At 42.7% G+C, this 13,664-nt stretch overlaps 1 protein-coding gene across 1 annotated transcript; it reads left to right on the top strand.

The window, feature by feature from the left end:
* The first annotated feature begins 4,009 nt into the window (after window positions 1–4,009).
* Window positions 4,010–11,841, top strand: LOC133014556 (metalloreductase STEAP4-like). The gene is made up of 9 exons (XM_061081823.1): window positions 4,010–4,213; window positions 4,334–4,441; window positions 5,205–5,275; window positions 5,651–5,735; window positions 8,796–9,074; window positions 9,164–9,258; window positions 9,350–9,503; window positions 9,643–9,813; window positions 11,578–11,841. The coding sequence occupies exons 1-9, from the start codon at window positions 4,010–4,012 to the stop codon at window positions 11,839–11,841; spliced, it is 1,431 nt and encodes a 476-aa protein (XP_060937806.1).
* The last annotated feature ends 1,823 nt before the right edge of the window (window positions 11,842–13,664 follow it).

Raw genomic sequence — 13,664 nt, 5'->3', positions numbered from 1 at the left:
TTTCCATCAAACATCTGCAGAAATAGGTTTCACTTTCATCCAAACTGCCTCTGTTTCTTCTTAAACCTATTCTAAGTGTTTCATAATGAGCATCCCAAGCGTGTCTGTCTGGAAAGCTGCTAATGGAATATTTATAGAATAATTTTGGGAATTCTTGGTTATAACAAGTACCCTTGTTGTATTGAGGCAGAATTTCTACTCTGATCTCGTATCCTGTGATTCTCTTTTGGAGTCCTCTCTCTGTTATTCTCTCTGTTTTATCTTTGTGGCTCATTGTACATACAATATCTTTCTCTGTGCCGCCGCACCTTTATTTCTATCTATCTAGTTCAACCTCAATCTTAACCTCATACCTAATGCATTACGATAGTAGCCATGATAGAAATCCCTCAGAACTCATCTATCCTGCAGGCTTCTTTTTGTCCATTGAAGCGGGATGGATCTGCGTACAATATGCATGCTCAATCCGTCTTTAATAAACATGCCTCGTATCATTCTCAGCCTTCTGACAGCTGGAAACAGCTGGAAACTCCCAAATAATTCCGTTTGGGAATAGAGCCTCAGCACCACAGCACTTCACTCTTGCTTGCAATGCATGCAGTACAGTGTTGTCAGCAATAGTTGCAAATGAGAATTCTGCATTTTTGTTCACAAAGCTTGCAGAATAAATGTTTAATGTTCTCTTTGGCATGTACCATCTTCAGGAATGTACTGCAGGCTGATACAATTTCTCAAACGAGCTGTAAACTGCAACTTCATCCTGGTGTCCAAAATTGTGCTTCAGCGTGCGTTTTTTGTTAACATGTCCCAAAGCACGTAACACTGAAATGTCGCAAGATGCTTTCGTATAATCAAAAAATATTCACATGGTTTGAACTCCTCACTTTACTTCCCAGGTCAACGTCAACGACTCAGGTCTTGAACAACCTATTACAGGTGTGTGTGTGTGTGTGTGTGTGTCTGTGTGTGTGTGTGTGTGTGTGTGTGTGTGTGTGTGTGTGTGTGTGTGTGTGTGTGTGTGTGTGTGTGTGTGTGTGTGTGTGTGTGAGTGTGTGTGTGAGTGTGTGTGTGAGTGTGTCATGCTCCATTTGGAGACAAATTTTCGACTGCACACCAACTGAAATCAGCCCCTCAGGCGATGTCTCGTCCCGGGCAGTGCATCGCCCTCAACAAGCTCCAGCAGTCAAATGAATTTGTTTATTTTAGGTAATGGCTTCATTTATAGTTTGACACGTGATGGTGTCAGTTGAGGATTTAATCCTTAAAACTCTTTTTTTATTAACAACAGATTGTTGTCTAAATGGTTTAGGTATATACTTGCGTACATAGTCAGATACTTTCCTCAGGAAAAAATACAAAAATACATCTAAAGCAAGAGCGAATACTGGACTTGCGTATATCAAGTGAACAGAATCATAACTTCATATGAGTGCTTTCTTTGCGGCATACCCGCCTACTGTGTAGCACTGTTTCATAATGCATCTTCCACACGCTTTATAGTAGTAATAATATGAAATTATTCTCTTGAGCTGGTTGCACTTCAGCTAAGTTGCAGGAAAATCAAGTAATGCAGTTTTTAAAGATTCTATAAAAGGGATTCAAGGAAACAATGAACATGTGATGCAGATGACTAAAGCTGATGTGTCTCTCTGTCAAGGTTCAATAGTCCCCTTGTGAAACCACATTCAAATTCACAAAATCTGGCTTTTTAATCGGATCTGCAACCAAACTGCACACACTCATGGATGTCAGTCCCCTAAACATGCCAGATTTTGTTTTCAGCACCAACATTTGATAGTGTCTGTCCTCACCCTGATTCCTGTCCGCGTCTTTCCACCAAGTTCAGTGGTTCTGTCCATTGTTTTTAGCGTAATCCTGCAAACAAACATGCAGACAAACAGCTAAAAACACAGTTTCCATGGTGGAGGTAACACTGTGGCCTGGCGAATCTTTATCCAACAGTTTATTTTAGTGCACTTCAGACAGATTCACCAGTTGCAGCTTGACGGGTGTTTACTGCCCCCGGTGGTTTATACACGTCTCATTTCATTTCAGTTTGGAACTTCAATCATCAAAACTCACCTGTTGTCTTTCCCAGTAACCACAGGTGACACCACATCAACCATGACTGAAATCTCAAGAGCTACCTGGAACAAGGTTTCAGGAGGGAAAATGTGCCCTTAAAAAAGTGCTCAGCCTTGAATGTGTGCAAGTGAACTTAAGCGTAAAGGTGGGGAGGGGGGGTCTTTGTTAAACAGACAGACAGAGGACATGACCCCGGTGACATCATTGGATCTGGCTTCAGCTGAATTTACCCAGTGTACTCAATAGCTGTTAATTTAGACATAGATTGGAAATGAGAGGTGGGACAGCACTGGGGACGTAGAGAAGGAGTGTGAGGAGGACAAAGGAGAAAGAAAGGCAAACACCGGAGGACGGCACAGAGTGAAATGAAGAGGGAAGGCAGTTGAGCGAGAGAGAGGAAGAGAGGAGCAGAAGAAAAGAGAGATGTCCGGGAGGCAGAGCAAGTAAATGAGTCATCTGAGTGGATCTGCTATCAGGCCTATTCTAACAACACCACAAGTGAATGGATGCCTTAAAGGTTAGGCATAAAATGACTTCTCATTTTGCTGCCATATCCCCCCAGGTAGACATTAATGCTTTAGTTATGGACTTGAGTGTAAAAGCTCCTGAGGTAACGTGTTGCCTGTCTGCCATAAATATCGCAGTCCGTGTATATGCACATTGTGATTCCAGCGAAGCAGCGTTTGTGGGGAGAGGAGTATTTCGGTGCAAATGGTCGGTAAAGTTGATGTGATGCTACATGTCATTTCTACAGCCAGGTAGTCACCCTGTCCACACAGCCAGCTCCCCGGGTGCTGCAGGTCACAGCTGAGACTCTGTTCAGCTCCGATCCCCCTGACCCAGTTCAGTGCACACACACACACACACACACACACACACACACACACACACACACACACACACACACACACACACACACACACACACACACACACACACACCAAAGAAGACGTGTTTTCATAAAGCGGAAAGGCAGCCAGTTCAAAAACACTTACACGTGTGTCAAGCTTCGTTTTTGCTCTGTTGAGTCTGTCTCCGTCACAACTTTGCAGATGTTTTAGCCATGAGGACATGAGCTCTAAATCTGCACAAATTCTCTTCCTAGTCGTCTGGTTGGAACAGTGGGTTTTGAAATGATAATGAATCTGTGGGCCTGTTTCTCCCACATGGCACCATGTCTAGAGTGGAAACAGACGAAATAGAATAAGGCAACCCTGGAAAGCAGCAGCATAAGATTTTTATTATCTTTCCGTCAGTTGTAAAAGGAAGTTTCCAAGTGAACTAGATATTGGCCTTGTGTTTCTGAGAAGAGATAAAATGATAAATAATAAGAATCTGAAGTTAACGTAACCTCCACTAAGGTCACATCTTAAACCATACACCTGATTAAGAGATCAAAGTCCTGTGATTTTAATCAATCTCAGGAAAGCCCAAGCAATAAAATATATACACATACTATAAAGTTATCGGTTGGAGTAATGACTCACAATCACAAATGCTCCAATTTGATCAGATAATAAACGCTCGCACACTCCTGCACACGTTTCACTATCCCTGTGGGGAAATTGATTTTAAATATGCATTCAAGATAGCACATAAAAAATGAATGTCTACATTTAACCCAAACCCAAACCTAATTTAACCCTAAAACTGGGTCTTGACACTTAAAGCTGTCTCTCCACGTCGGGACTCTCACGGTTTTTCCACCACAGTGACACAAGTCCCCATTGGTTTGTTTGTATTAGAGTTGAGGTCCCCACTGGGATACACACACGCACACGCACACACACACACACACATTTACAACGGGCAAAAATCACATGTTGTGCACGCTCAGAGTTGAAGAGGGAGTGGCAGTGTACAGGTCAGATTCCACAGCAATATAACTGAAGGGACGGTGAACATCTAAAATCAGTGTGTGAGCATGACAGTGACTGGTAGCAAGTCAGAGGAGATGATCCTGCATCCTCTGGGCCCGGCGGCTGCCCCACAGCCCGATCTGCTGTGCATCTTCGGGACGGGGGACCTGGGTCGCTCACTGGGCCTGTGTCTGCTCCAGTCTGGCTACAGGGTGGTGTATGGCAGCCGCAGACCTCACAGCTGTGGCCCCTTGCCTCAGGGAGCTCAGGTACAAAACACTGCATGACACTGGACTTGGGGATTTGTTGTTGGGGACAAAATGTGCAAAAAGAATTGTGTTTGTGCGGCTCAGACGTGTTCATGTGTCCTGAATATGTGTGTTGTGCAGGTGATGAGCCACGCAGCAGCAGCCCACTCCGCCAGTCTCATCTTTATTTGTGTTCACAGAGAACACTATGACTTCCTCGAGAAGATGACACTTCATCTCAAAGGAAAGGTGAAGCCAAGGTGTTGCCTGATGTTGTGGTTTTAAAAAAATCCAGGGTAGTTTGTGAGGCACAGATCAGGAGCTGACATCTAACTGTATTAGTACTTAAGTTACGTCTTGACTCTAAAGAAGGAATATAATATAACTTGCCTCAGTGATATAAAACAAGTTTTTTGTTCTCAAGTAATTTTATTAATGATTCAAGCTTGTTTGGTCTTAATCACTGCCCTGGTTCTTTCTTACTGTTCTACATGTTCCACAGTAACTGTTTGGGTTGAATGATTTATTGAATTTAGTTTAAAATAGTTACTTTGTGTTTAAATGTATCTGTAAATGTGTCCACTTATATATCTGATATCAAGCATTTAACTTGAAGCAGATAAGTTGTTAAAAGAGTTACAAGAAACATCGCTTCTGTATTTACTGTATATAATGTTACAAAACCAAGGCAAAAAAATGTCACTACTTTGAAAGATTAAATTATAAATGAAATAAAGAATAACCAAAATACAATAAAATACAGCTCGGTATTATCGTAAAATATGTCAAATTAATTATTATGTAGATAAAACGTGTTTAGACAGGAATAATAAAACTCAGATTACATTGTGATAATAATACTTAAGAATATTTAAAGTTTTGGAAAATGAAAAACCAGATGTGTCTTTTATATTGTAACAAAGAATGGAATATGTAAGAGATGAGTTCAGAGTTATTGCTTCAACTTCCTTTTTGTTTCATCTATTCCTCTGATGCTGATGCTTGAATATAGGTGCTGGTGGATCTGAGTAACAACCTGAAGAAAGGTATCTACCCAGAAGCCAATGCCACCTACCTGCAAAGGTAACAAAGAAGGGTGTCACAAGTTATATGGGCAAATAAAATATATTGTTGGTTTTACATTTTGTTTTACCGTTTACAACAGTATGGTGTCCTCGCTTTTCCGTTTTTGTGAGGTGTCTTATCTGTGAGAATAAAATATTTCTGGGAAGGTGCTTCAAAACACCACTTAGAGAATGAGACATCAAAACTCACCACTGAATCCAAAAAGGAGTGAAGACATTTACAGAACTGCTGCTCCCTCGTGAGAACGGGCGGCTGTGCACCCATTCATTTGAAGGGGAAACATTGATTTTCACAATTTTGGGACCATTCCTTTCCTTCCTTTTTGTGTATCTGTAACAATATCAAGTAAAGTCCATGCTGTGTGTTCTGCAGACTGGTTCCTGGAGCTGCTGTGGTGAAGGGCCTTAACACGCTGTCCGCCTGGGCCCTGCAGAACGGACTCCTGGCTGGAAAGCAGGTGAGGGGGGAACGGAAGTGAGGGATCTGTGAAAAGATGGGAGTTGGTTCAAAGTGAATCAAAGGCACGAAGCTTATGGAGACAAAAGACATTAAGCAGAGGAAGATACCATCTTGATCTTTTACATGATGTTTTACTGCGAGCAACAATCACTTCTTTCATCCTTTTCCTGGAATACAATTGAAGTGTCTCTCACACTCAATAACGGGAGACCGTCGCTTCACCACACACCCGGCGAAATTTGGGAAAGGGATTGATTTCATTTGTGTTGCTGCAGATTATTGATTTTGCCATCTTTCCATAACAATGCAGGAGAAAATGAGGCCAGCGCTTGTATAAACACACAAACAAACACACTTTATGATGTTACAAAGTCGAAAGACCGATGTTTATTGCGGCTACCGTTTCACAGCTACAAAGAGAAACACAAACATGCCGGAACCTCTGGAGACTAAACCTGAATCTGCCTCGAATCCTCTTCAACACAAACAACCCTGCATGCGCACACACACACACACACACCAACACACGCACACATACCACTGCAGTGCTCTATTTTCTTTGAAAACAGGTAGCTGTGAGAGAGCAGGAGTGGTGTGTTCGAGTGTGTGTGTCTTTGTCTGTGCATGTGTAGGTACAGTATATGTCCACATGCACATGCTTGTAAGCGTGCGTTATACTCCCCAGCCAGCAATTTGATCAGATCCACAGCAGGGTTGAGGCTCCGTCGCATTTACATTCAGATGGAGATTTAGTCTGTCGGCCGTCCCCTGCTGTTACTGGTGCAGTAATGTAGGGAGACATGGCTGGCTGCCCGGTCCACTTATACACACACCTGGGGGGAAAACTGCTCAATCCTACTGACTCCCCCTATATGCCTGTCAAACTGCTCTCTCTCCCCCTCACCCTCTCCAACCGTCTCCATCGCTATCACTTTTTGTGATTCCAGAATTTCTGTTTTTTTTCTCGCCCCTTCTACAAACAACTTAATCGTCTCATCACAGAGCTGTGAGCGTGATAATAAGCCTCCTCGTGGGGAGATCTAGAAATGGGATTACATATTGAGCGGCATGCGTATACATAGCAAGCATGTGTCTTTACATACTGGAGTCGAGGACGTCCAGGGGGCTCCGTCTTTAAAAAGACAGAACCAGAAAGTGGGGAGATCAACACAATTCGGGGAATTTAGTAGACAGACACTGTAAGTGTACACGGTGCGGGAATGCACTAGATATTCCAAACACGGCTGTTGAGTCATCTAACGCTCATCGTCGAGTGATTATTCCCCTCTGAAAGACAAAAGCTTGGTAGATTGCAGTCAAATTTTAATATTTCTTTATCTTTGAAGAAAGGCACATTTTTTTTTTTTTTTGGGAATTACTAAGTGTGTTGAAGATGTTTTGAAAACATCCAAGCAGGGGTTAATTTGTGCCGGATCATGCCGGAACAGGATCCGGCACCTCTTGGTTTTGGCCTGCCCGTGTTCCGGGACTTATTTGGGCTGATCCGGTACCTCTCATATAGAAAAAAATATTAATACAGAGCTGCCAACTCTCATGCTTTCGGTGTGTGACACACATCCAATTTCTCACGCCAAAAAAAAATGAGATCCCTTACAAGTGGCCAATAAGTCGATCGCGAAGGCAATGTGGGCCGGCGCCGCCACGCCCACCCCCCCTTACATCTTCCAGGGCGGCGGCGGCTAAAGACACACCGCCGCTGATGTGACGTTTTGTAATACATCTCTCATTTGATTTTTGTGTTTGCAACTTGTGCAACAAGTTAATTGAGGAGCTGAAGGTGCTTTACGCACAGTACTGGCCCGAGGACGCAGGTGCGCTGTATGGAGAGACTGAGGTTGAGTCGCTGTGCCTGCGCTTTAACATTACCAACCCGCCCGAAGTCATACGGGCCTACAGAAAACACAGAGACTCGGATGGAAAAGACATCCCTGATGAACTGATGGAGTTACTTGTTGCTGTCAACAGCATTCCTATTGCGAGTGCTGAATGTGAACGCGGTTAAATTATTGTCATAAAATTTATACCATGGATATTATTTGAAATTAAGGCTTGTAAGTCCCACAGCATTGTCAGTGGGCATTTGCATGTTTTTTTCAGCACCGTTTTCTGTATGCGTTCCGGGACCTGTGCCCGTCTCGTCATCCCTGCGCTGTCATATATACTTTGCGTTCCGACACCTTGTGATTTACAAATTAAGCACTGCATCCAAGGTTACCAAAAGTGACCATGAATTCATATCTGGGACCTTTATTACAACTGAAATGAGAAAGCAAACATTGGAGTCATCTCAATAAGAACTGTTATCTTGTATATGAGCCATAAAAAAGTAATTATCACAACTACAGCGTTGGACTGGATGACCTGTTCCTTCAGTGCAATGAGCCAATTTTAAATTCCACTGACATCATCCTGCTGCTAAGAGGCCCTTTATAGACTGTATATAAAGATAGATGACATATCTCCAATTCCTCTCACAATACAGAATTTCATCTCAAATATCCTGGATACAAACGCTGCCATCTTGTGCATCTGGATCCAGAGTCCGCACAGTAGAGATCGGGGCATGGAGCCACCTTAGTGAAACCCCATCGATGCACACGCTCAACCAATCACGAGTCAGTTTCAGCTGTCAATCAGTTTTATGAAAAATATAATCTGATAAGAACTACCTATACTGACTTTATATCCCATACACTAATATATATAAACGGACATGTCCTCCGTTCTTATATGCAGTCCATGGTGGTGCAGTTTACTCATGTTTAAGTAATCTTCTCTAAAACCTGATGTGCTTCACCTTTAAAACACATTATTTGGCCAGAATGATCAAATGTAAAACCATTTTTTTCTTTTCACTGGAACCTGGTTTGAAGCTGAGTGGTACATTCCTGTGTGGAATTGAAAAAGTAAAGTGACAGATGGACAAACTAATCGTTGGTTTTCCTCTTTCCTTGGTGTCTATTTTCATTACCATAAATGTATAATATCCCCTGACTTGCAGCCTCTTTTTAAATCATCCCACTCCTCTATGCTCCAGGTTTACCTTTGTGGAGACAGTGCAGAAGCAAAGAAGGCAGTAGCAGATATGGCCACCAAGCTGGGTCTCACAGTTCTAGATAAAGGGTCTCTGTCTGCGGCCAGAGAACTGGAGGACTTCCCTCTGCGGCTGTTCCCTGAGTGGAGGCTGCCTCTCACTGTGGCTGTCGGCCTCACCGCCTTCTTCTTCTTCTACCTGCTCATCAGAGACGTCATCTACGCGTACGTTGAACAGGACAAAGACATCTCCTACAGGATCATGGTCACCCTGGGCAACAAGGTAAAGATTTGCTTCCTCATGGTTTAAGTGTCCAGTTGTCTGCCGTTTAGTGTTCCCATCAGAAGATGTGCACTTTGTTCCTCTTCCAGGTGTTTCCCATTGTGTCACTCATCATGTTGTCCCTGTGTTACCTGCCTGGTGTCATAGCTGCTGTCCTTCAGCTCTACAGAGGAACCAAATACAAGTCAGACATCAGAACACGACTAAAATGTTCACATTGCGAATTAATTGTGTGTGTGTGTGTAAAGAGCCTCGCTCACTTTTGTATGTTCCAGACGTTTCCCTGATTGGCTGGACCGCTGGATGGTGTGCAGGAAGCAGATGGGGCTGCTTGCGCTGGCCTTTGCTTTTCTCCACGCCATCTACACATTCATCACTCCCCTTCGCTATTCCGTCAGACACAAACTCATCTCGCTGGTGGTGGATGAGGTACAGCACGCCGGCTCCAACCTCTTGCACCATTCCTGCAGTCCTGTGCATCGAGGAACGCGGCAGGAAAGTCTCATTAAGTAGGAGATTCACAGTGTGTCTCTTTGTCTGTCTGTCTCTCTCTCCCTCTGTCTCGCAGATGAAGAAAAATAAAACCACCCCGTTTTACTTTGATGACACAGAGGCATGGGGCACAGACTCATTCTTTATGCTGGGTATCCTGGGCTTCTTTCTTTACGTCCTGCTAGGACTAACATCCCTGCCCTCGGTGGGAGGCTCCCTCAGCTGGAGAGAGTTCAGCTTCATTCAGGTCAGAGCGCAGCTGGAAACATGCTGTGCTTTATGTGCATGTGGAGTGTGGAGTGTGGGCGTGTGTGTGCTTGTGTTCACCTTTAGGCCTTTAGACATGATCAGTCACATGCCTACTATCAGTGTTTTGATAATCTTTCTTTGTTGTAGTCTGTGTTTGGAGTTTCCAAGTTTCCTTCAGAGTCATTAAACTGTTGTAGAGGCAATATGTCACCGGCACTCACTTCCCCAGAGCCTAGTTAACCAACTGCCGAACACAGGCACACAGAGCGAAGGCCTGGCTGACTTCAGCCCAGGATTTTAAATGTTAAGTTATTCATTAAATAGAATTATTATACCTGGTATAATCCCCAGGGAGGAGATTGTTAATGCAGGTCACAGGTCCATTTGTGTAAAGGTCAGATCCGTTGGTAGACCCCAGATAGGGAATGAAACTCAGAGATAGAGGTCAAGGTCAAGATAATCCATATGATCTGGTGGGAAGAGTTATGAAAGATATATATATATATATGTATAAAAAACAGTAGTATCAATATAATCTGTATTTTTCATGTTTTTGGTGCAGTTATGGTCGAGGAATTAAAAAAAGGAATTGTATGTTTCTCGTGTTAATACTCGCAGCAGAAGGATTTGCTCTTTTCTAAACAGGTTAAATAAGATTCATTACGAGGGCACAGTTCATTACTGCACAACATTAATATGAATGTTTCCTTATTGTGCCGTTTGCACTCATTGTAATGCGCGGAGGATGAGAACATCAGCAGACAAACGCTAAAAATGTAAATTAAAGCACATTATCCAAGTAATTAACAATAACCGAGCCTCAAAGGCCACCGGCGCTACAAAACCAATTATTCTGGAACGGCTAAGAAACAATTTATATTTTGAGATTATTATGATGCTTGAGGATTCCTCACGAGCACTGGAAAATATCCAGACGTCCATCTTAAACCTTGTCAGAGCAACAAACTCTGAATAAGGTTTGGTTCAGACAGCTGGATTCTGAATATGTTTTAATCATCCATCCATTATCTGTACCGCTTGTCCTTTTAGGGTGGGTTGGGGGGTGGGCTGATGTATACACCTGGTTGCCTGTCTATCGCTGGGCAGATATACACAGACAGCCATTGAAACTCACTTTCACACCTACGGACCTCGCCGTACCTATTCTTTTTTTAAAAGGACTGTATATTTATACAGAGTTTTCCACTCTTATCGACCACTCATAGCTTTTTGCATTACAACTCACCCTGACCCATTCACACACATTCATACAGCACCTCTATACGCACCGCTTTTTCCATTACACGCCATTCATACACTGTTGGCACAGCATTCAGGAGCAATTTCAGTATCTTGCCCAAGAATGCAGACCAGCGACCTTATGGTTAGAAGACAACTCTCTCTACATTAAGTTATTTATTGTCACAGCTCGGTAAGAGGGTTCCTGCTATTTCCGCTTTCCTGGGGCCTTTCCGCGTTGAGTTTGAATGTTCGCCATGTTCTACCATGACTGGGTCCCACTTCCTCCCACAGTCCAAAGACATGCACATTAGAGTGAGGTCAATTGAAGACTCAACACTGTGGGTGAGTGTGAGTGTGAGGGATTTGTGTGTCAATGTTCTTCAATCTGAAGTAAAGCTGTCTGTTTCCACCTTTCAGACTGACTGAATATTTACTGTATAGACATAAGACTGAAATTGATCTTATCTTATCCAAAATGTGACACTAGTGTTTTGATATTTTCCTGTTTTCTTCCCCTCAGTCCAAACTGGGCCACCTGACCCTGTTCATCTGCACTTCGCATGGCTACATTTACGGCTGGAACAAATTTCTCAGTCCCTCTACATACAAATGGTACACTCCTCCGGGCTACATGCTCTGCCTGATCGTGCCGTCTGTGGTGTTGGTGCTCAAGCTGCTGCTCCTCCTTCCCTGCGTGGACCGCACCCTCACCCGCATCCGACAGGGCTGGGAGAAGACCCAGCCGAGTGAGGAGAGGGGGGAGATCAAGGCCACCAACCTGTGAACTGTTATCATGGAGATCATCAAAGACTGTGGGTTGATTACTGACAGTTTCCTTTATTCATTCATTTTGATGGGGATCAAACTGAATGTACATAACTATATATTTTAAGAATACAGGTGAGCCAAAAGTAAATAACGACAAAGTACCCTCAATTATTTATAATGTTCTAATTTTGCAGAAATAACTTGAAATATTGAGTGTTTTGTAGAAACCGTTTCATTTTTTTTAGGTTAGAATGAGGAATTCTTCAGATTACATATCCCCAGATAATAACCCGCGCTCTGTTAGTGTGGGATTGTGTTTTTCGAGGACAATTTTTTTTTATTTCATCCAAATATAAATACATCTCTGTGGATAATTTTCGTTGATCGTTGTATTTGAGTTTTGAAAAACAAAGCACGTTTTGTGCGGTTTATCTTTTTCACAGGATGTGGTGAAAAATAGATTGATATCCCCTGCTGAAATCCATTGTTTTAATAAAGATATGCGCAATACTCTCCTCTCGCTTCAAGTGGTGCGGCTTCATCCCTGAGGTTGCTCTTTTCTCAGGATGTTATTGATCTCCCTATTTTTCTAACACAAATTTGCTGCTCAAACCTGCCTCCCTCTCAAGGGTGTGAGAACTTGTTCAAACACACACAGACTCAGACACACACACTGAGGTACATAGAAACGGAAAGAGAGTGAGGGTAAGCTAATTGTATCATCGCATACAGAGCCAGCACACGTGCACAAACAGCTCCATGCATGCAAGTGCCAAAAAGCAGAGTGTGTAACAGTGGACAACGCGTTTGGTTGCCAAAAGTAGACTCTGGAAGACAGAACAAGTGAGATAGAAAAAAAAAAGGATTTAAAACAGGTTTACAGTCGTTAGAGCGTGTAACACGAATTACCTGATCGAGCAGTGAAAGTGAGACGAGAGGATAGAGCAGCTTTAACCATGACAGTGTCTGCTGCCAGAAAAGGCAATTTTATTTGTACATCACAAAAAGGTTTTAGCAAACTTCTTCTAAATCAGGCCAACGTAATCATAAGATGAGAGAACACAACACAACTTTTAAATAAAAATGTAAAAGAGTTAAACTGAAAATTTAAAACTTGATCTAAGTTGTACCTCCACCAAGGCCCAACAGTTCCCTTATCAAACCACAATAAAATTAGCTTGATCCAGGTTTTTTCTTCTATATATATACATAATACCAGTCCCCTAAATGTCAGAATTTTTCCATCAAGAAACATGAATGATTCTCTGATAACTCAAGGAAAATTTTGAAAAAAACCCTAATGACAAGCAACAACGTTAAAGAAAGTATGTATATTTTTTAATGGATCCGCCCCCTTATCTGGATCTGCACCATATAATGGGTTTCTTTCCTGACCCATACCACATTCTTCCAGCAGTAATTTTTTTTTGCATAATCCTGTGAACAAACAAACAGATAAAAATCAGGACAGAGGTAAAGAGCAATGCAAGCGCAGGCTTCATACTGTTCATTAGTCGAATGTGCAGATTGTTCTTTTTGTGTCAATATCTTGATGAAGAGCAGTTTTCAGGGTCCGTGGGGGAAACAGCTTAAAGAAAAGATGTGTTCACCACTGGTAGACAGACCTGAGGCAATGCATATTGGACATATTTTGGAAAAAGCCTGTTTGCAGAATTTGAAGGCAGAGAATTGATTTTAAGTGGACACTTGGGTCACACACGTCCTGTATACCTGAGACCCAAGCGCCGACTGATTGTATAATTTTCCTGGATTTTGTTGGTGGACGCAAATTCACCGTGGACAGAAGTTCGGAGGCTACTGCAAGAGGATTAGTCTGTT

Source organism: Limanda limanda, chromosome 11 (assembly GCF_963576545.1).
Source record: "Limanda limanda chromosome 11, fLimLim1.1, whole genome shotgun sequence".
In the NCBI taxonomy this organism is placed as follows: Eukaryota; Metazoa; Chordata; class Actinopteri; order Pleuronectiformes; family Pleuronectidae; genus Limanda; species Limanda limanda.
The sequence above is the reverse complement of the archived record's forward strand: the minus strand, read 5'-3'. Positions and strand labels throughout refer to the sequence as shown.

What these genes read in the sequence shown, in the direction of transcription:
- LOC133014556 (XM_061081823.1), top strand. Translation starts at nt 4,010, where the DNA reads ATGACAGTGACTGGTAGCAAGTCAGAGGAGATGATCCTGCATCCTCTG. An exon ending in TGGTCACCCTGGGCAACAAG is followed by an intron (nt 9,075 to 9,163) that starts GTAAAGATTTGC and finishes TTCCTCTTCCAG; the next exon opens with GTGTTTCCCATTGTGTCACT. An exon ending in TCTCGCTGGTGGTGGATGAG is followed by an intron (nt 9,504 to 9,642) that starts GTACAGCACGCC and finishes TCTGTCTCGCAG; the next exon opens with ATGAAGAAAAATAAAACCAC.